At 40.5% G+C, this 22918-nt stretch overlaps 1 protein-coding gene across 3 annotated transcripts; it reads right to left on the bottom strand.

Annotated features, from left to right (window-relative positions):
- Window positions 1-425: 425 nt before the first annotated feature.
- On the bottom strand, window positions 426-21239 carry coil (coilin p80). Of its 3 annotated transcripts, none has more exons than XM_050070260.1 (7): window positions 20916-21238; window positions 18882-19860; window positions 15113-15202; window positions 11353-11400; window positions 11181-11250; window positions 10721-10809; window positions 426-842 (listed from the first exon to the last, which is right to left on the bottom strand). In XM_050070260.1, the coding sequence occupies exons 1-7, from the start codon at window positions 21164-21166 to the stop codon at window positions 795-797; spliced, it is 1575 nt and encodes a 524-aa protein (XP_049926217.1). In that variant the 5' UTR covers window positions 21167-21238; the 3' UTR covers window positions 426-794. The 3 variants fall into 3 exon arrangements, with proteins under 3 accessions (XP_049926217.1, XP_049926219.1, XP_049926218.1); XM_050070262.1 differs by lacking the exon at window positions 20916-21238 and adding an exon at window positions 20494-20903; XM_050070261.1 differs by lacking the exon at window positions 10721-10809 and having other exon boundaries at window positions 20916-21239.
- Between the last annotated feature and the right edge of the window lie 1679 nt (window positions 21240-22918).

The raw sequence follows: 22918 nt of genomic DNA, 5'->3' as shown, positions 1-22918 counted from the left end.
GATGTAATTTAAATAAACTGACTATGGTGGTGAGGCAGCTCCAAAAAGATATGAATAAACAAATATTAAATAACTAAGCATTTTGCTCTTATGTTGAATTCTCAGAGATTCTGAAGTCGCAGTTTGATTTAGTGTTTGACACCTGCAAGTACTAAATCATTTCCTGCTAGTATAAAACGGCAAATTTGGGGGACAGCAAGGGATATCAATATTTTCATATGTTATATGTAGCAAGTCTAATTTTCAATTTACCATCTCATAACTTTGGAATATTAGTATACTTTTGACTTTTCTACATCAGAATTTGACCTACTACTGTATCACCATTTTCTAGTTCTAGCATTCCTACCATTTTTTTTTCTTTTCCTGGCAGAAATGGGTGTTCATGAGAGAAAATTTCTAAACTGGAGTAACACACTTGACATCTATCCTGAGTTATTTATTAGAAAAACTGTTTATACAAGACTGAAATCCCACTACATAAAAAACAACCAAACAAAAAACAACAGCATTTCATATCTAACTTCAATTCAAATGCAACAATTATAACATTTGTCAGTGCTTACAACTGCAGTAGCTCTTCTGTGCAAAATGATGACTTATTAAGCACAGAGAAGATAATATATTCAGCAATTATTATATCCCTTGGCTGTCTTATGCAGTGTACAGTTAACTTAGCGGCAGTTAATGGCACTGGAGCACAAGTTGAAGGATCCTGGAATAAAGTTCACTGTAGAAAAGGTAAATCCATGTTGCCAAGCTACAATATGTGCAAAGTCACTGTTTGGTCCCATTTAAATGATGAGCCTTGGTTCCAGCAGGGAGTCCCACCATTCTGTCACCTGTGGGAGGAAGTAAAGACATTATTTAAACTACGATTATGCTAAGATAACAACAGAATCTGCACAGACATTACAGGAAACAATGACTGGCTAACACCTGCTACTAGGGATGCACAATATTTTTTTGCCAATATCCAATATGCTGATATATAACAACTTATCTGACCAATAATAATTAAAAAAAAATACTGCTATCAACATATCAATTTCTTCCCCACCTAATTTTAGTGATCATCAAGTCTCTTCTGTAGTGGAATTAACATCATATTATGCATGCAGACTCTTAGCGTGATGACCCACCAGCAAATGGAGACATAAAATAGAATGCTTTTCAACGTATGTAATATTCATTCATTGTGCAAAATAAGAAAAGGGATTTTGGCCGAACTATCGGGCCGATAACTATCGGGCCAATAACAGGAAATCATTACGTCATTCCGATAAGTCCGATATCATGACGAATAGCCACGATAACATATATAATTTTGTCATCACGGCAGTGCCCTGCTCCCACTATGAGACCTGAATGGCCTGCAGTGAATGCTGCGTTCAGTGACGTCGGCATAATCAGAAAAACTCTTTCTGACTGGGAAAATTCAAGAATACCCCCTCATGTCGGAAAACCAGCCAGCCAGCCTCTCTGTCTCTCTGTCTCTCTGTCTCTCTCTCTCTCTCTCTCGTGTTGCATGGTATACTGGTACCAACGGTAGACCGCGGCACTAAAACTTCACAGTGCATATGATACCATAATGTTGGAGTACCCGTAGTACTATGGTACCTCAGGTATCATTACTGTGGGATAAGTTCAAAGTCCAATCGCAAGAGGGTTAGTGTCCATGCGCCGTCCAATAACGGTGCACGCTGGCCAATAACAGCAAGCCCTGGCCACCTGGCACTCAATATGCTGCTGCAGTGACATTTCGGGTAGGCCTATTTTCTGAGCTATTGAGTATCTTTGAGCAGTGAAAGTTATTATTAATTTATTTTTACTTTTAGGTTAGATTTGTTTATATATGCTACAGTGATTTGTTTTCCACAGAGCTCTACGGTGCGACTAAAAATAGTTTTGTGTGAGCAAAAGAAATCATTCAGGAGCACGCTGTGCCAGTACAGATTTCAACCAGCAGTAGAAACGAAAGGCGAATCCTGCTGGTTGTGGGTTGAACGGGGGTCACAGACACAGACAGGAATACGTATTCCTGTCAAATACGGTGGCCATAGTGCTCCGCGGCGCAAGATAACGGTTTACCAGCGACCAAGAAGCCTGGCTCCAGGTCCAATAATTTCCTTTTGTTGGCGTCATGACTGTCCAGAAGTACCTGAACAGCTGAGCCGTGGCGGCACACAGGTATGTGACGTGTCAGAGGAGAAACGAGTAGTTCACATTTCTCTCTTTGCGGCAGGTAACGGTCCACAAACCTCACCGCACTTTAGGGACTGTTCTTTACTTCTGAAGGGACTGTTCTTTACTTGTCAGGGGAGGAGGGTGGCTGGTTGATTTTTATTTTATTTATTTATTTTATTTTGATCCCCCCTATGTTAATCACTTATTTATGCTGTTTTTGAAGTATGAATAAGTCAATAAGTAATTTATTCCATTGAAATATCAGTGATGTATTATAGAAAAGTGATTCATCTTTTTATAAATGACAAAAGGCACATCTGCCTATTTTTGGCTGTGGTATCGTGATATTACTCAGAACCATGATACTTTCACTGGTATCGTACAGTGGGTCCCAATTTTGGTACCGTGACAACACTATCTCACACACACACAGACGCTCTCTCTCTCTCTCTTCTAATATGAGATAAAAGAACAACTGAACCTCATTGACCTTAGTGAAAAGGTATTCATTTGAATGGAACCATAAGCCAAAATCCTTTAAACTTATTTTTTTGTTACTATGGAATGCACTTTTTCAGTTTGTTTACATAGACAAGTCTAACTTGTTCAGTGCAATCATTTTCTATATTTATTTATTTTTTTTGAACTTCTGGAATGAACTTTTTCAGTTTGTAATCCCGATGCATGCATTTGCATCAGTTCAAGGGGCCTTTATTTTTATATCAGTAAGTAATGCACCTTATTTAAATTGATGTTCATTTGAGATATCAAATAGTCTTTTGTTTGATATCTTTTCGAAAATGTTTGAGATGCTTGCCAATAGTTTTTCATTGGAAAAAGTAAATATCTCTTAATTTAAAGAGTCAAAATGATGAGGTACATATACATATACATATCTATATATATATGTGTGTGTGTGTGTGTGTGTGTGTGTTATCGGTTATCGGTATCGGCCTTTAGGAGCTGAAAGTTATCGGTTATCAGTATCGGTTTAAAAGAAAAGTTAGCGTGCATCCCTAATATCAGCTGATACTAATGACGTGCCGATATTATCATGCATCCCTATCTACTGCTCTCTGTAAATGAAGCCATTTTTGTCAGTCCCACTTTCTCCTTTTTGTATACTGTAAGTAACCAAAAAGAAGGGTTCACTGGGTAAATGCACTAGGGCTGCTTGATTATGGAAAAAATCATAATCCCGATTATTTTGGACAAAATTGAACACAACGATTATGCAAACGATTATCCGGCGGACGTGATGACTTGTATTGTTTACACCGCGGCATGTCATTTCTGTCTCTACATGGTCGTGCCTTTACAATCCTCCTCTGCCCTCTGTATTGCACACGCCGGAGTTTGGCCCAGATGTGCGTGTGTGCGCGCACACACACGCGCGCACACACACACACACACACACACACACCAACCACTCTCGCTCTCCCTCTGCCATTTTTCTGCACGCTGTTTTTGAAATCTTCCGCGATCACCTGCCCCTCGCATAACATCTCCAGGCGTCGGTGACCAAAAATTGTTTACACTCGATTTCATTAATTTTGAAATCGTTTGACCTCAAAATCGTAATCGCAATCACCAGACGATTAATTGCACAGCCATAAAATGCACCCACTCAAAGTAGAGGGAAGGGGAAAGAAGGGGCTTTGACTGCTTTTGCTGACTGCCAGTGTCATTTAGGCTGTCTACTGCCAAACAATTCAATCTCAGTGTCCCTGTTGTCATTTCATAAGGCACCCTAGGGAATAAGCCAGTGGTTGGTGACATGTTTACTTGAGCATTTGTTTGAAATAAAGGGTGTGCCCAGTTACCATGTGGTCCATGGAATCATCAGCTTACCTGTAGTAAGATTTAATTCCAGGTGTGGAAAAAAAGTGGAAGTGAATTGCCTGGGGATGGTACTGAATACCTTAATGTATACATCCCCCAAGATCTACAGCATTCACACAAATATTGGGTTATTGGCCTGATTCTGTCTGCACTAGCCTATACATGATTACAACCAGTCCCATGCACGGACATTCTTGGGAGCAGGTGCTAAAGAAAAAAAAGGGAAACTTCTCTCGTGATTATCAATTTAAAAAATAAATGATATACAGTAACAGGTTTTACTTACTTACATATTTATCTTAATACCTGTACAGACAAGGGTGTCATTTTGTTTAAACATTGCATGGGACACATATGAAGTGGGAGGGTCTGGGGGTCCTCCCCAGAAAATTTAGAGCCTCAAACACTTAATTTCCTGCTTTCTGGTTATTTTTTCTGCATCAATTAATGGTGGAAATTATGGTCTTTATTTATGTAAGGGAAAACACAAAATTTAGGTAGCAGGTGACAAATCAAAATAAAATATGACAGACTATACTGCAGTAGCACTCTATACTGCTTTCAAATATTTATTCTCCTGGAGATCGACTTGTCTTTTTTCATGCTGTCTGCTGAGTCAACATACGTGTTTTACTGTGTATAAATGAGGGACCGTGTTCTGCAGTGAGGTTTAAATGGTTCTGGATGTACAGAGTAGAAGTTGCTCTGACACACTGACACACTGAGGATGATTTCTATCTCAAAGTTCTTCAATTAGATATGAAGTTAACAGAGTGCTAAAGAGAATAGTGGGGGGCTGCCAGGATCATTTACATCGAATTCAGCCTCCTACAAACATGGTTCTTTTCTTCAGGCCTTAAATGCAGGGCATTTTATATTTAGGGGTTCAAGCCCAAAGGGCTGAAACCCTTTTGTTTTTGTGCTGTTTTATAATAAGGGGTTCAAGCCTGAAGGGCTGACACCCTTATTATTATTATAATTATTATTATTATTATTATTGTTCAGAAATGTTTTCGCAAATTCCCGTGAGATGGTACATCGCAGAGACATGACATTTTCACCAGTGATTGGAAGTTGTGTGCAAATGCTGATCAAGATATAAAAGTGGCAATAGCCCAGATGGGGGCGCCGAAGGCCGGGTGAAGGCCCTATTGAAACTGAAGGAATTATTATTATTATTAACCCCAATGAATTGCCTTTTGGGAGCCTTAACATATCCCAAAACTCATGAAATTTTGCAGATATATCAGACCTGGTGAAAAATTTGATATTTTAAGGGTTGCATGCTTGGGTCCCAACTTGACTCCACGTGGGAATATCTTGCCAAAACTTCACACATATGATGACAGTCCAGCCCTGAACACATCTACAAAGGAATTTTGAATCACCGCCATAGCGCCACCTACTGGCAACAGAAAGTTACTTTATACATTCTTTGATGTCCCTCTTCTAGCAGGTTAATCAGACCCACCTCAAACTTGCTGATCTTAGACCCTGATGATACTTAAAAATGAAGCTTTTGAGTTTTCATCAAACGCTGTCACCGTGGCGCCGCCTTGTTCGCCATTAAACACGATGTTGTTTTGAAGGGACAAGGGATACTTGAAAACTCACCAAACATGGCATACACTTCACATGTCTCAAGTCCTGTTGTCTGATGTGATTTTTGTGCTTTGATGCACCAAGATGGCTCAACAGCGCCCCCTACAATATTTCAATTAAGCAGCCCCCAAAGCTGCTTTGACCTGCATGAAACTTGGTGGGCACCTGTAACATTCCATAACGTACAAAAAAGCCTCTTGGACCCATTGCCTAAACCTAACAGGAAGTCCACCATTTTGAATTTACTTGAGCCACTTCTGTGCATTTTTGCCCATTTCCAGGGCTTGTAAATTAACGAACTTGTCCTACAGATTTAATCAGATTTTCTCCAAACTTGGTTTATGTGAGCCTGACTACGTTGCGACCAAAAGCCCAATGTTGAATGGCGTGCCTGCTGCGGAGTGTTGAATTGTGAGGTCTCGCCATGAAAAACTTAAGTGCTATAACTTTGGCGTAAATGGTCCAATATCCACCAAACTACACATGATTCATATAAGTCCCGCCCTGAAAACATTCATATGACCATATTTCCTGATACTCATAGTGCCACCTAGTGGTGACAGGAAATAGGTCTCATCAAACACTTATCTTTCGATTTATGTCAAGGTTACATGCTGTGGTGTATATTTGATGTATAAAAACATGATGTATAATTAGTGCGCTCTACAACTCCCTCTAGTGGAAAGAGGAAGTGATACAAAATGTGAAATATGTCATTCCAGCACTGTATCAAGGATATGCCAAGTCACTCCTGCATTCGATGTCTAACTTTGACAAAAATGAATTGACACGTCAGAAGGCGTCCTGCCAGCGCCCCCCGAGTTGCGTGAAGGTGCGAGGGCCTGTTCATCGCTGCTTGCAGCTTTAATTATCATTATTATTGTTATTTTTATTATTATTTTCTCCAATGAATTGCCTTTTTGGGAGGCTTACCATATCCCAAAACTCATGAAATTTTGTGGATATATCACAACTGGTAGAAAATTTGATATTTTAAGGGTCTCATTCTTGGGTGCCAAAAAATGCCTAAGGAGTGCCCCTTACAAAATTTTGAGGAAACAGCCCCTGAAGCTAGTTTAACCTACGTGTATGAAACGTGTATGAAACTAAACACTTTACTCCTTAACCACTGAGCCAATTGTCACAAAACTTGTAAAATATGTTGACATAAGGATCTGAATCATATTGTTAAAGTTTGATTCAAATCAACCTATAGGGGGCGCTACACATGCAAAAAGTTGATATCTCATAATCAGCCAGAGATATTTGTACGAAACTTGTTTTGCATCATCTTCGGTCATGTCTCAGTCGATGCACAAAATTTGAAAATGATTGCATAAAGGGGGCGTGGCTTATTACATTAAAACTAAATTTCAAGACATTTCACAGTCTATACTTCCAAAAAAATCATAATAAATCACTAATGTGTTCTACACAGCTGAAAATTTTTTCAACACATCCACTGAATGGTGACAAAACTCTGTTGCGCTGCAACCTATAGTCTATTCCATAGACTAGCCCATTTTTGGGCTAGTAGAAGTACCCCTAAATTGAATCCCAGCACCCCTAAAATTTGAGAGATTTTTTTTTATTTTATTTTTTTACTGTATGTCCCTTTTTAACAAGCTAGAAAAGTGTCAAAACCATACAGTACTTGGTTGAAACGTAATGTTTTAACAACAAAAATACAGCAACAAAAATGCCTCAAAAATGGTTTGATCCACCCCATCCCTCCCACCTTCCCCTGACTCGGGCTCTGAGCGCTCTATCTGCACAGAGCAACACGCTGCCTTCTAGAGTGGGTGATATGCAGTAGTGGTGTAAGTACCTGGCTTAAACCAGGATATGTGGCACATTTCTTAAGTTCTACCACTCAATACCAACACATGATTATCATTACCAGTCCTCATTTTTGCTGCATTTATTCGTAGGTCAGTGTTTATGCTGTTAGGTAGGAGTTAGCTGACATTTTTTCTAGCTAGGAAACGCTACAGGTGGTCAGTACCACTGTCCTCTGTTTGAATTGGAATGAGAGAAGCTAGCTGTTGTGTCATGTGCATGTGTTAATATTAAAGCCAAGGTGCTACTGACTAGCTAACTGACTGGATGCCCATTAACATTATAACTCCTATTGTGTGTATTTATTATTATTATTTTGTAGATTTCAAGCACTTTTCTTTTTTGAAGTGTATTTTTATTTATGTATTTGTATTATATAATACAGACAAGAAGGAAAAAGGCAGAGACAAACATTGAAAAAGTCAATTACTGTTAATGTGTTAATGTTACATGTTGTGCATTGCATTTCAAATAAAAGTCCAAAAAATAAGTCCAAGGTCCATTTTTGGTATTTTTGGTACTCACTATAGGGGGCTGGTTTACTCCAGAAACATACATACTGTTTATGTGTATGTTGAGGAGCTGCTGTATCAAAATGAGTTGTCTTCCCCCAGAAATTAGGGTTACGATATGTTTCTTTTATGATTCCAATCCATTCCTCTTTTGCTGTGGCTCAGCATTTAAATAACCTTTATCAGATTTGATGGTTTAGTCTCAGACTTTCCCAAAAAGTGTTGTGCTTTTCTTTCACAAATGTGGGAATGAAAGTGCGCTAAAATGTACAAACAGTGAAATTTATCTTGCCTGGCCGGGCAGCTCTCTGGGTGCTCAGCACCCCTAAACCTCTGATCCTAGAATCGCCCCTGGTCTATTCAGAAGTCGTTACTCTAAATTTTTAAGAATATGCTAAATTAATTAACATCTATATCTCCAAAAGTCTTCATCTAAATGCAACCACTTTTGCCACAAACATTCTTTGGATACTAGATGACACATGTTTCAAATGGTGTTCAGATTGGTTTAACGGTTAGCTCACAGTGATGTTCATTATCTTGTTGTAATTTGTGCTGTATGCACAACATTTTCTATTTCATCTCATTTTTAACCAAATGGTACCACAATATTTGTCAGTATACCTGAAATCAGCAGAATGACGTGAATTTTATCACCAATGCTTTAACTGTTATTGATATCTGATTGCTTTTTGAAGATATTTACCAATGAACTTTCCAGGGGGCGTGGCTCAGCAAATGACTCACAACGTTTGGACCAATCATCACAAACCTTGCAAGCAACGTCTTAAGAGGTTCCAGGCGCATATCCTTAAAATTTCATTCAAATTGACCACTAGGGGGCACCACAAATAAAAAAAAAATGGGCATGCAGTAACATATATCAGACTAAAAATCAGAAATTGATTGTCCAATCATTACAAAACTTGCAGGCTCTGTCAAATAATAATTATGAAACACGTGTATTATTGTAAAATCGGTCAATAGGGGGCGCCACAAGTTCCAAATAAGTGCAAAGGCCTTTCACAAAATTCTGCCATAAATCAATGAGGGTTTTATCAAACGTTTTCAAAATGTTTCTGCAGTTGACCAATAGGAAGCAACAATTTTTCCAAATTCCAATTTTTTTGCCTCCTAAAGATTTGGACATGAATGAATAAGTATCTGTCTGAGTGTCATAAAACCTGTTGGTAATCTTTAATGCAGGTGTCCTGAACTGTCAAAGGTCTTGATTCTACCCAGCTTTCAAGTTTTGAATGTCCATGCTGGCTCGAACCCCGGAATTACCGCTTGTGGCTATATTTTTTCTTGTTGTTACTTTACCATCAGAACCCTTCAATTTAACCCATGATCCAGCTAAATGCTTTACTGTCTGTTGGTTCAGAAATAAAATTAAATTCACATGATTTAAAATTCAATCCACAGCCCAACAATGAAGTATGTGTATATAAGAAAACCGCTGTGATTTCATTAAATAGTCACGTAAAATACTTAAAATTATCTGCTAAATAAGCTTTAAATATTCATCAAGAATCCCAGAAAACAGAGGTCTGCAGCTGCTGCAGCTTCATGCTCCTCCTCTCCTTCTCTGTGCTCTTGGCACAAGGCATATGCAGCACCAAACCGCATTTCCAGTTTATTTAAATGAATTACCAGAGCCACGGCATGGGAGATCTAACATTATTTTGAGTTGAGTTTTGTTTTTAAAGACATGCTGAAGTGGGGAAAGTAATTCGGCGTCTGTCTTCATGCACAGCAGGCAGTTGGTGAGCTGAAATCGGCCAGAGTTGGAGAAAGATGGTGTGATTTTACGCCAGAATAGCTTACTTGTAGTTAAGCTTAATGGTGGGCTATTGCCTAAGTTAGTCTAGCTGTATGAGATGTTTTAATAGTAGTTTAATCTCATAACAGTTACAAATAATACCAAGGTTTAGGGCAAACACTATCATTACCTGGCTGGCCATGCAGGCAAGTCAGAGTGAGACATGATGCTGCTCTGCAGGGTGCTCTATATAAGTGTGTTAATTGTAGTGACTGTGACAAGGGACATTGATGAGGCAGAATTAAAACTCAAATGCAGCTGTCAGACATTATAACACACTTTCAATGGAGAATTTATTATATAGGCCAAATTAAAAAAAAAAAAGGTAGAAAAAGAAATAGAAACGTCTCGCAAACAAGGGCCACTTATCTAGTCAGAGTTTAAAAGGGCAGGTGCTTGAGGACCACCTGGGGTACATCTGTACTCGTGCCTGACCACACACAAGTCTTTTTTACGTTCTTTTTATCTTCCTTGTGGTAATCTAATGTGGTCATATCTAGTAACTCAAAATGTACAGAAATTAGACCTTTCCTTATTAACTTAGACTTCTACGGAACCTCACTCAAACACCTCAGGGTCAGCTGCACCCATTTTTGAAGAATAGTCTTCAAATACACTTATCTTCTTCCTGTTTAACAGTAAGGTGAGAAGATTGATAACAATCTGTGTCTCTGCATTAAGTCCAGGATATTTTTAATTTTGGACAGACCCAAGCTAGCTGTTTTCCCCTGCTCACAGTATTTATGCTAAGCTAGGCTAACCATGTCCTGATTCCCATTCTGTAATTAACACACTGGCATGAGACTGATATTGATTCTTTCATCTCACCGTGGAACAAAAGCAAAAATGTATATTTCCCATAAGCTTGAACTATTTGTTTAGGTAGTACTGTTTAAGAGATTAAGCTTAGGCTTACCCGAGAGCCTCTGGACACTGCATACTCCACACTCTCTGAGCCATCTAGGTTTTGATAGACCAGGTCGAACTTGCCAGGCTCTACGGGATCTGAGGGAGAAGCAGCAAGTTCATGTGTCCAACATACTTGTCAATCTGCTCTGCTCCTGCTAAGTTAATAACATAAAAAAGTCCTGACTGTCCTCTAAAACTAAATGAGCAGTGACCTCCCCCCCCCCCCTTATCCTATATTAACCACAACACTGTACATCCATGGTAGGCTTGCTGTGATATGTAAAAATACAAATGATTCTACCACTATATTATTTTGCTTGATGCTGAGCTTTCGGACTATTAAAATAAATTTTCCAGCTGAGTTTTAGAAGGAAAACTGATCTTTTGTATCTTGACATATTAACTTTGAACTAGACATTTTAAAATGTGAATAATATTGTATGTGCCTGTGGTGAAATGATCCCTACCTTGAGAGATGTTAAGTAGTTCCAGCTCAATCTGTTTGGTGGTTGGGTCAAAGCTCACAATCTTCCCCTCCTAAAATGTACAGTAACGTGGTCGCTCAGTTTGGTGACTCCAGTTGAATGAACAAGACTTTGTTATCACAGTATCTCCAAGGTCAGACATGATTACTCTCACCTTATATCCAGATACCTCTGGTGTGTAGTTCTCAGTCAGCTCCAGCAACTTTGAGCACAGATAAAAAGGAACAGAGTTAGGAGATGAAGCTTACAGCTACACTCAAAATTCTCACCTTTGCACCATCCATTGACTTCATTCGTGGCAAATCCTTTCTTATGAGGCAATTCTTAACTTGCTTCCTTCATATCTATTTAAATTTATCAATCTGAAAATTGCTGGAAGCTACTGTCTCTGCTCTGTGACGTAGACTTACTCCTACTGTCTGTCCCAGTGCGTGTCTTGTAGTGGGGGGAAAAAAGGGCTTGGAATCTGCTGCAGACTGATTTGGGTTTAGGGCTGAGGGCTTTACCACGAAGTAAGTTCAACAGAGCCAGGTTCTCTCTGCCTGAGCTGGCTCAACAAACCTAAAGCCTCAGTCAGCGACAATGGGTACCACAAAGAGGGCTTTCTGTTTCAGACTATGTTCACACTCATGTCAAACGACACATTCAACTCGTCATTTGACACTTAGAAATGATCTATTTCGTGCTGCCTTTCTTCTGTCTTTGAATATTAAAAATTATTACAGTAAAAAGCCAAACTGTTGTTACAATCAATAATTGCATTCATATTAACAATAGTGTGAACTCATAGGTGAATATATTCATCTCATCACTTCATTTATGTCTAACTTGAAAGCTGCACAATTTACAGCTCTGAAATTTAAAACTTGATGCAGCAAACTTAAACGTCACACTGAAGAACTGCCGTTACTGTCTCATAATGAAGAAGACATGCTAATCACTTATGTTTTGGGGCAAATCAAGGGGAAATGAATTTCACTGATTGAATAGGCTATTATCTATGATAAATACCAACAGACTAATCAGTTTACTAATCAGTTTACTAATCAGTGCTCTATCAGCTTTAATATACCAGCAGTGTAAAATGGACTTCAACAAGTCAAGACTGAACATAATACCTAATCCAAGGTGGTAACATTATGGCGGTCTAAAGGAATTATATCATATGCATATAAATGTCATCCTGATTAATAGTGAACAGTATGCTACCTGTGATTCTATAGAAGGCTTCTTTTAGAGCCAGCATGGGTAAATGGACCAGAGAACACAAACATAATCAGTAGTTCAGTGAGGGCAACATCACCCCTGCAAATAAAATAAAACCAGATTCTCACTCAGATTTTCTCCATCACTGGTGGCGCTCCTGTGTAAAACAATACAACATGATACATACAGTAAGTGCTACTGTAACTGCATGGCTTCATTCAGGGGCATGTATGTAATGTTACGGCCACAGAAATAGAACGACTGTCATTCTGTTTTTATGGTAACAGCTCGACAAGTTGGATAAAGTGCATTTATAATGTATTCCCTCAACTGACAATCTGTATCGATCATAGATTAAATACTAATTATAGTGTGGTGCAACTTTAAAGAGCGATGAAAGGCCCTTTATAGTCAATTTCAAGCTTAGACTCAGAACTAAAACTGGTCCCGACCATGTTAGGTCTGCAATATAAGTTGCCATGGTGATCTGGCCAGGTTCAAAGAATGTCACTTTCATAGGACAGAATACTCTGGCTTTAGACTCAACATACCTCACTAAGACACTAATCTTTCAAGACTAGATTAAACCTTAAAGATGCTTTGACTATTTGCCTCAATGTGATCCATGTTTTCATATATTCATGCTGTGATCTATAATTTTATTGTCTGTAACTGTTACATGTTGTATGTTTGAATCTTTGTCAGGTGCTGTTGCCTGCTAAGGCCAGATCACTCTTGTGAAGGACATTTTTAATCTCAATGAGGCATTTCCTGTTTTTGTTGTTGCTGATTTGATTTGTTTTTTAAGTTAAGTTTCTTACTTTCACTGATTTAACACCACTACTTTTCTTTTATTGGTAGCAGATCTGTTAATGTAAGTAGCTTGCTGACATAGGGACTAGTTGGTGAACTACCATGGCTGGAAGGCTATCTACTAACATGCTTGCCAGCCTGGGACATGCTAGTGCTGGTCTGTTATGACAGCTCTCAGAGCCTCTCTCCACTAGCATTTTGTCTGAGGACTGAATATAATAGCTAGCTTGGTTAGCTTGGTCAATAACTTCACAATTTATTCAAAAGATGTGACTGTAACATTGTAGTGGTTCCATAGAAGTTAATGGATTTTTCCACAACTTGTTTAGTCTAAAAAATATTAGACAATTGTGAAAAATGCCCATCGCAGTTTCCCTGAGTCGGGCTCAGGGAAACTGCGGTGGGCATTTTTCACAATTGTCTTCAAAGGTCTTCATTAGTCCAACAGACAGTTTTAAAAAATCAGAGATAATCAAACTACAATCAAAAAAAAGAAGAAAATTCTCACATTGGAAAAAGTAAAAGCAGTTGCACATTTCTGCTTGAAAAAAAAAATTTGAACAAACAACTTTGTTGGTTATTCAGTTTTATCAGTGGACTAACCAATATTCTGTATAATGGCAGCTCTGCTGGATTTGCACTCTCCACTTTTTTTTCTTAGGACAACGTTTCAGAACTCCATCCTACACTATACATCATCTCTGTTTTTGTTAAACATTTTGTTCCAAACAAAAGCTAAGCTGAACAGATTAGCATGTAGGTATGCACTGTCAATACCAGAGCAGATACACTGTAGCTATTAAGACTAGACTTACCTTACCCCAAATTCACACCAGCATTACTAGATCATAGATATAAACAATGGACCTATTATGGTGTTACTGCCGTATGCAAAATTGTTAAAAAATGGGAACTTAACAGCTTTAATAATTTATGTCAAATGTATGGACTAGGTGGGCATGACTTTTACAGGTACTTACAGTTCCGTGATTATTTTTGTAAAAAGCTGAAAGGTTGTAACCCAGCAGAGCCACCAGCAATTATTCATATATTTATGGATGCATACAACTCTGGGAATATTAAAGGACTTATAAGCAAGTTATACCACAGCATCACCTTACTGAAGAAGGATTCTACGGACTATGTGAAACAACGATGGGAAAAAGAGTTGAACATTGTGATTACAGAGGACATGTGGCTGAACGCCTGGGAAACACAGTCATCCTCCACCAACTCCTGGACTTGGAGAGACTTCTGTTGGAAAAGCTTAATTCGTTTTTTTATAACTCCTAAGCAGAAGTCCAAACAGACTGGTACACAACTGGCCTGCTGGAGAGAATGTGGAGAGGTCTTTGCTGATCATGCCCATATTTTTTGGTCTTGCCCCTCCATCCAGTTTTTCTGGAGGGAAGTGGCAAAAATTATTTCAAAGGTTCTATGTTTTAATATGAATGTATCATTCACAACTCTCTATCTTGGGAATATGCCAGATGGGTTGAGTAAAGCTGATGTGTACCTACTTAGGGTCTTGCTGGCTGCAAGTAAAAAAGCCATCACAAAATGCTGGCTCCAGAAAAATGCCCCCACTACAGATTCTTTTGTTAATATTGTTAAACAATTACATGTACTAGAGCAAATGACTTACTCAGTCAGACTCCAAAAAGATCTGGGGGAAAAACGATGGCAGAAATGGCAAGCCTATTTGACTAATGAGTGAGACTGTATGCATGTACTGGGTATGATACTTTGTCTTTTGGATTTACTGATCACCCCCGGACCTTGAATATGGGTAATTGTTCAATGTTTTGTATTTGTCTTTTGTTTTACCTTCCTGTACTAAAAGAGGAAAATTATCTATAAATAAAGAGTTAAAAAAAAAAAAAGACTAGACTTACCTTGAAGGCAATCTTCTGCCCCACCTGTGGAGGAGCAGCTAGCAAGGGCATAGAGCTATAGTCCTGTTTGGGAGCACCTTCTGCACCGTTCTAGACATGAGAACCCAACAGATTAATAATGCCTTTTCATATACAGTGTTTCCTAATGAACAGGCAATATGACCATGTTTACATCTGCAGAACTGGTATCTGAACTGCCAGTAAGGGGATCCCTCCACCAAATAGCGTTTGTCCAATCCTAGCTTAGCAACCGTATCTAGGCAGGCCTGTTAAACCTAATTTCCACTTGGGCGCTCGACATTTTTGATGAGTGTGACCCAACAGAATTCATGTATTTTTGACAGAAAAAAGTGTCACGTGACACTTTTCTTTCATATCACGCACCAGGAGAATCTGCTACATCGCGGACGTTGTCATATTTCGCCTTGCAATGTGATTGGCAGTATTACTATTGTCACCATGGAGATAGGAGATTTCAATGCACACTGACTTAAACCTGCATTCAGTGTTTCTGTCCACAGAAGCAGCCATCTGGCAGCAGTCGCTCCTGCAGAGCTGAGAGAACAGAGGCCGGTCAAACTGCCTTCACCAGTCTGACTGACAGCAGACATTTACTGAACCTAAATAGCTTTCATGTCAGCACCACAGGAGGAAATTAACATTGTGATTCACTGATTTTATTTCCCCTGTCCACCATAGACAATGAAGGAAATCTGCTGCTTACAGACAGACTGGGAGCTGATCAATCAATAAATATAGGGTCATTAAGTTAAAAACACATATACAGCCAGATATCTGTGTGATTTAAACAGCTGTCTGTGCAGATTATGCACTAAACGTGACAGACATAGACTCAGACCATAAAATGCAGGGGGTCTCTGGTTACCATGGAGACGAATAAACTTTTACTCTAGCATAAACTGAAAATGTCCCGCAGCTCTTTAATTTCTGTCGAACAACACTTTTCAAAAATGTTGAGCACCCGACCATGAATCTGGCTATAAGCGTTATTTTCTCCACACATAGAGGCAGTGGGCCTGAGGGTGTAGTAAGAGCTATACTGTTTGTACAATATGTTTGTGAGCTGCTAACATTAGCATTTGCAGCCAACTAGCAAACTACAACTTTCAGTGATAAATCCATCACCATTAACATTTTCGACCAAATTACAATGTTTATTTATATAACTTCTGGGTAGAAAATCCTTGCATCATGTTCATAAAATCAAACTGCCCTAAGCAGACGTTGCCTCAGTTAGTAAGTTTTTAGCCACCTAAAAAAGGCTGTCCTAAGAAAATCAAGATCAGTTTAAGTGTAATATACTTAAGAATATTTCCACCACTTTATCCTGCCGTCACAAAGTTTTTTCTGACTGGTAATTAAAGCCGTTATCTCTGAGTCACCAGACTCCACTGACAAAAACGGTCATTATATATTGCAGAACACTTTAATTGTTGGTGTACCGCAGCCTCCATTGGTTAGCGTGTGAGGTAAAGCAGAGTAAATATTCAAATATAGCCTACACTTACACAGATATTGATCTTTTTGGGTGGCCAAAATATGTTTTTGTGCGGCCCCGTCCACAGCAATACATTGTTTAGCTTCCGTGCCAGTAGATTTGGTTTGTCAAACATGATAACAAAGCAACAAAGTACATTAAACAAGCACAGCAAAAACACTGGATAGGTCGGACTGCCATGTTTAACTATACACCTTTTAACGTTACAGTTGTGGCTGAAAATGACAACAAATCGCCAGAAATATAATCAACTGCCAGTTTTATACCTGGAAGTGATTGTCACCATGTCACGATAATTTGGTCTATTAAAGCGACACTTAACCTTTCTGGAAATTTTACGCTTTTCTTTGTTTACGTTAAAATGCTATTAATAAGCTGATGGCACACTAAAATGTAAGTCAATTCCACTAGAGATACAAACTCATAATTTTACCATTCTCATATGGTTCTAAGAAAATTCTGACCAATCATTGGCTGAGTGTCCTGTCTGTCTTCCCCACATGGAGGCCTCCAACTGACGTAACCACTCGCATAACAGGGACGCTTGTGGATATAAACTTTTCTAACAATGGCAGATAAATGTGGACCACCACTTCTGCCTCCAGCCGCTCCAACAGGGAGATCAGTTGGCAAAAGAAAGAATATTGCAGAAAAAGCTAACACTAAGGCCTCATTTACACTGCAAGCGATGTGTTCGCGTAGTGCTCGCGAAGCGGTCCACAAATGGCGGCAGCACACGTTAATTCACACCAAAACCGAACAGACGCATCGTGCAGTGGCCGCTGCTGTCCCATCAAAATACAAACCACACCCGAACAGTTGGTAGCGGTATTGCACCCTGTTTGCAAATCTCCAATAAACCCCAAAGAAGAAGTGAGTTTGGACCCAAAGCCCAGGGTGGACAGGTTCGCACGCCAGTGATTATTCCAACGCTTGGAGAATTAATATTTAGCACTACCAAATGGGTAAGTACATGAAACTTATTCCTGTCAGGTCTCGCTTGGTCAAGGGGGAGATGTCTACGGTGGCCGAGAGAGGTCACAACACACGCAAACTCGTGTTTTTTGTTGAATACCGTGACCATTCGCTCACAACTCGCGCAAAAAATCAGTCTCTCTTCTATTTTCAAGCTTGTTCGCAAAAGCAGCGCAACTCGAGCAGTGCGTAGAACAGATGCGGTGTGAATGCTCTAACCTGTTGACATGCTCGCCGAAATGAAAACGCGAGTAAACAGAGACCGTTCACAAGTGCTACGAGAACGCATTGCTTGCGGTGTAAATGAGGCCTCAGAGAGAACTTGATGCTGCAAGAGCCAAAACTCAGGTCAACATCGGCTCTGCTTTTGAGCGATGATGAACACTGATGCAGCTTCATCCTGAGCTAAAAAGGGATGAGATGGTCGCAGAGTTTCTGCTGGACAGGTATTTTCAGTTTGCCTCGAATGTAACATAGGCTATAACGTTATATATGATAACACAGCATCCAGTTGCTAACGGTTAGCCTACTGTAGCCTAACGTAGCCTGAGCCTCTGTATTATGTTCCTTGCTTGTTGCCAGTCATCAGTACTATCTAACGCAAGTGTTTACATTATATTATAAAACTCATCAGTCATCACTGACCCCGGATAAGTTTGACTGTGCAGGACGGGTAACGTTATGTTTAGTTTGCTTCTAATATAACATAACATTATATGACAACACAGCATCCAGTTGCTAATGGCTAACATTAGCAATCAGCAGCATGTTTTACTCCTCTTCTCCTCTACTCTTCTCTAGGCGTGTTACACTCGCTCTCCTCTTCCGTGTATCTAATGTTACCTTGCCAACGCCTACGTCTATCATAGACGTAATAAGGACGTAATGGAGGAGGTGGGAGTAGGCCTTTGGAGGGAGGTGGAGTTGCAGGAGGAGGGGGATGGGACTTTGGAGGGAGGCGGGAGTTGTGGATGTTCAAATTTTTTATAAGTGCTGTGTGAAATGCAAGAAAGGTAAGAGTTGCTTTAACTGCATTTTTACAATGCAAGTGTATAACGTTTAACAAGCGTAGCAACAATAACTAAGGGGCTGGACCTAAGGGATTTTTTTTTTCTTACAAGAGACACAAAGTATCTTGATCTTAAAGATGCAGTTGGTGTCAGAAATCAGAAACCTCAAATGCTGAACTAAGCAGGTGCTAAAATCCAAATTCTAGTATCTCACAGTAACTACATTCAAAATCACAGACATATGTACAGACACCTGCAGACAGACCTGGAGGACCACTGACACATTGCTCAGTGAATCAGTCAGGCAGGATGGCTCCTTGGCTCTATTATAGCTGATTACCCCTCTACTTCCACCCCTTCCCTTCTCTTCAGGACCACCACGCCTGGTTTGCCTGGGGTTACGGTCTCTCCGAGATCCCTGACTACCCACACCGCGGCCTGGCTGCTGCATTGGCTGTCGGATTACGAGCTCAATCTCCTCTTCACTGTCTGGATTACAAGGCACCATGAATTTATCATGAAGGGGCACCACTGTGCTCACAGTCTGATTCTGTGCACGGTCTGTGGACTGTAGGACAGGAATAATCTGTTGAGACTTGGAGATATCACTTATTCTTCCTTTGGGGGTTGTGGAGGTTAAACACTTGTTTTTTGGTGTTTTTTTTACAGTGGAGGACTCATCAGAGGAGGAGGCGGTTTCTGAAGAAGATGATGAAGGAGGGTGTGACTTTGGCTGGACAGGTTTGGTGGTTGGAGGTGCCTTGGAAGTAGCATGGGTGGAGGAGAGCATTTTCAGTTCTGGTTTTTGGGCAGCTGTATTTTTGGGAGCTTCATCCTCGTCGCTACTGCTGCTGGTGGAATCTGAAGAGGAGGCATTCTGTGCCTTTGCTTGGGCTACTGGGGCCTTGTTAGAGCTTTTAACTGACTGGACGACTCTAGCTGGGGGGCTTTTGGTAGAGGCAGCTGGTTTGGGTGTGACAGTAGGGCCATTTGCCTGGGCCATCTTTCTTTTCTTCTTTTCCTCTGTCTTCTTATTCCTCGTTTTGCCTGAAGCCTGCTTGGTATCCCTCTCCAGGCTCTCCTTACTCCTTGTTTCCCTCTTTTTGTTCTTCCATTCCACGTTAACTCCATTTTCTCCTGACCCATCCTTCTCTGTAGTTCTCTGTCTCTTTCTGCAGTTTTCACTTGCTGTACTTGGATAGCTGCTGTGTCCATTCACCTGAGCCAGACAGTCCACCTTCACCCTGGCAAATTAAGAAAGAAAAAGGGTTACAGAATATTTTCAGTATACACTTTTTTTGTTACTTTGCCCAGAGACAGATGGAAATATTCCATATTGACCTTATGTGTCAAAGTTAATGACCTTAAAATATCACATTTTCTTCAGGTGCCATAGTCAAACAAAACATTTCTAATGCCACTGATATGGCCAGTTTAACCTTTTTGTTTCATGGGAAAAAGAAAATCTTTTCTACCTTTTCAAACACAGTTAGGAAAGGATGTGAGGGGGAACCTCACTGTTGCGCTGCTGCACTGCTGGTTAGCCTCCAGGCTTCAGTAAGTTTGATAATTACTAGCAGGCCAGGGGTTTTACCCATCAGAGTCTACACCGTGTTCAAGTTAGTTTAGGGCTAGATGTTGATATTTCTGCCCTTCAGGCTTGAACCCATAATAAAGCTGGGGCTCTCTGGAGCCTTGAGGGCCTCCGAAATGTTCAGGTGACTGTTGGAGCTGGAGCTGGAGTAGCCTTGGACCAAGACGTTCATTGCATGAACATGAACGTCTTGAAAACGAACCCCGTTTTTCATTTGGGGGTTCCCGGTCTAGACCGATTCACGTCTCCATAAACGTTCAAATCAAACATGTAATGTACTCACCTCATAGGCGCAGATGTTAGGAAGGTGTACGGGGGTTGCCGTGTGTTTGTATATCCGTTATTGTTCAATAAACATGCATTTTATCTCGGGATGTCTTGAAATTTTCTTCACCCCTTCTTCGTCCTGCAATGAATGAGTGCACCGGCTTTCCACTGCGCCACAGCGCTACTATAGCGGTTGGGAGGTGTATTGCACATTGGTAGTAAGAGGCTCTAGCCTTGGACCAAGACTTACTATTACTACAACCCCCAAACGAAAAACGGGGTTCGTTTTCAAGACGTTCATGCAATGAAGGCTAAGGCTAGAGCTGGAGCTGCTAAGCCCACATCCACCCACGATCTCAGTATATATGAACTAATTGCAGCCCCGCGAGCGTCGCAGGGGTAGGCCTACCCCATGAGTGACGATGCTCGCACGCGTACCTGACACTGTCGTTATCCCGCACCACGTAGATGCTCTCTGTGTGCGGCAGGTAGCAGTCTTCTATGAACAGGTTGAGGATTGTCCTGCGGCTGAACTCGAACTTCTCTCTAATGGTGCTCTCAAGATCCGCCACCACGCGACATGTGTTCAGGTCCACGAGCAGCCAACACATGCGGCAATCAACGACAGCCGGCGGCGGATAATCAAAGTGTAAACGCAAGCGGATGAAGTTGTTTCTGTGAACAGCCATGACGAGTGCCACACCGGACCTCGCACCAATACACTGCTTCTGTTCCGCCGGCAGCAGGAGTAGTCTTTCCGGTCTGGAATTTCAGGATAAGAGTGTTAAATCCATCGGTCCATAGGATCATTATGGGCTGTGCTTTACTAGTCAGAGGAGGTGTGACCTCTTCTTCCGCTTCTTCTCTTTTTTTTTATTTTTATTTTTTATTTTGACCCTCCCCGAGGTATGAAATGTATTTATTTGAGCCTCCCTGAGTGACTGGCGGGTAATGAATGACCCTCCCTACACCATGAATTAGTTATTAGATTTTAAAAACGAACCATTTGGTGACTGAAAATCAAAAGTTAAGAACTGTAGATGAAATCCTGGAGTTGAAAAAAGCCTGTTTTTTTTCACTCTTGTCATAACTACTGGTAAGTTAGTGCGAAGAAGAACATGCCTTGCATGTTTTCTTTAAAAATCAGTTGTAAAATAAAATATGATACATGCCCCTCATCTAAGCCAAAATTAAAAAAACAAAAAAAAAACATGAGCCTTGTGGTAAATGGCTGTGGAAAATTGAAAGCAGTAATGAACACCTCTTCACATTTACCAACTTTATGGCTTATTAGCAGATGAGAAAGTTATGACCCTTCATCATGAGAAATCAAAATAAAAATGAAATGTTTAATTAAAATGACTTGTTAAAAGTAAAGAAGAGTTTGAATGTTACATATAAATTATGTTTTAGTTTTTTGTAGTACATATATTTATGACAGAATACATTTAGGCCCTATTTATCTAAGGTCAGTGGTTTTGGTGACTTGATTTTAAATTTCGGTTGTAATATTATGCCCTTTTCGGCTTTTATTTTGAGGGAATAAAATTTAACCAGAAATTCTGAGTTAAGCCTGATTTATGGTCCTGCGATGTACTTACGACGTACCTACGTCGTTGCCGTGACGCCGTCGTGAACCCTTCGAACTTCTCCGTCACTCCATTTCGTCGCGGTGCAATTCACCTCCAGAGCAGTAGGAGGCTGCGTTCCTTTCCTGAATGGTTATCGTCATCTCTAGTTGATTCTTTGTTTAGCTTCCGGCTTTTCCGGTCACAGAGAAATGAACGCGGAGCACGGACAGACGGCTCCGTCCGTATCCATATCCGTATTGAACGTTGAGCATAAATGGGCCTTATACTGCAACATCTACATTGCAACAGAAGATGTTTAAAGATGGCGGGGATAGCGCAATCTGTAAATACGGGACCGGAAATGCGTTGCTACCAAGCAAACCAATCACAGCCCTCTCGGTCTGCGCTGGGTCTGTAGTTACATTTTTGGGGAGGTGCACGTCAGGCTACGCCGGGGGCTACGGCGAGCCTTCTGCGTAGCCACGTACCCTACGACGTAGCGACGTCGTTGATTTAACGCAGGACCATAAATCAGGCTTTACCTTTGATTAGAGCAGAGCCCTTGAACAGAGAGTCGCGTCATCTCCGTTCACTGCAATGGACCAATAGGCTCGTTCAAAATGAGCTGCGCCTAGCCAAGGCTATTCAAGAGAAGGCTGAGACACGGGGTCAAACATGGGGGGATTGCACATGCGCAGTAAAATCTGGTCTGCACTTCCTCAAAGGCTCAGTAAATGGCGTTAGACCGTGGAATAAGGGGGATGTGCATGCATGTCATTTTCACAGCTTATTACTGGACTGTCACTGGTGGCCTATGACAGAGATGCAATTCCGACAACTTCAGGCAGCCGCCGTCCAAAAGTCCAAGCA

The sequence above is a fragment of the Epinephelus moara genome, chromosome 18 (assembly GCF_006386435.1).
Source record: "Epinephelus moara isolate mb chromosome 18, YSFRI_EMoa_1.0, whole genome shotgun sequence".
Taxonomy (NCBI): Eukaryota; Metazoa; Chordata; class Actinopteri; order Perciformes; family Serranidae; genus Epinephelus; species Epinephelus moara.
The sequence above is the reverse complement of the archived record's forward strand: the minus strand, read 5'-3'. Positions and strand labels throughout refer to the sequence as shown.

What these genes read in the sequence shown, in the direction of transcription:
- coil (XM_050070260.1), bottom strand. Translation starts at nt 21,166, where the DNA reads ATGGCTGTTCACAGAAACAACTTCATCCGCTTGCGTTTACACTTTGAT. An exon ending in CGGGATAACGACAGTGTCAG is followed by an intron (nt 19,861 to 20,915) that starts GTACGCGTGCGA and finishes TTAATTTGCCAG; the next exon opens with GGTGAAGGTGGACTGTCTGG. An exon ending in GGCAGAAGATTGCCTTCAAG is followed by an intron (nt 11,401 to 15,112) that starts GTAAGTCTAGTC and finishes CTGTGCTCAAAG; the next exon opens with TTGCTGGAGCTGACTGAGAA.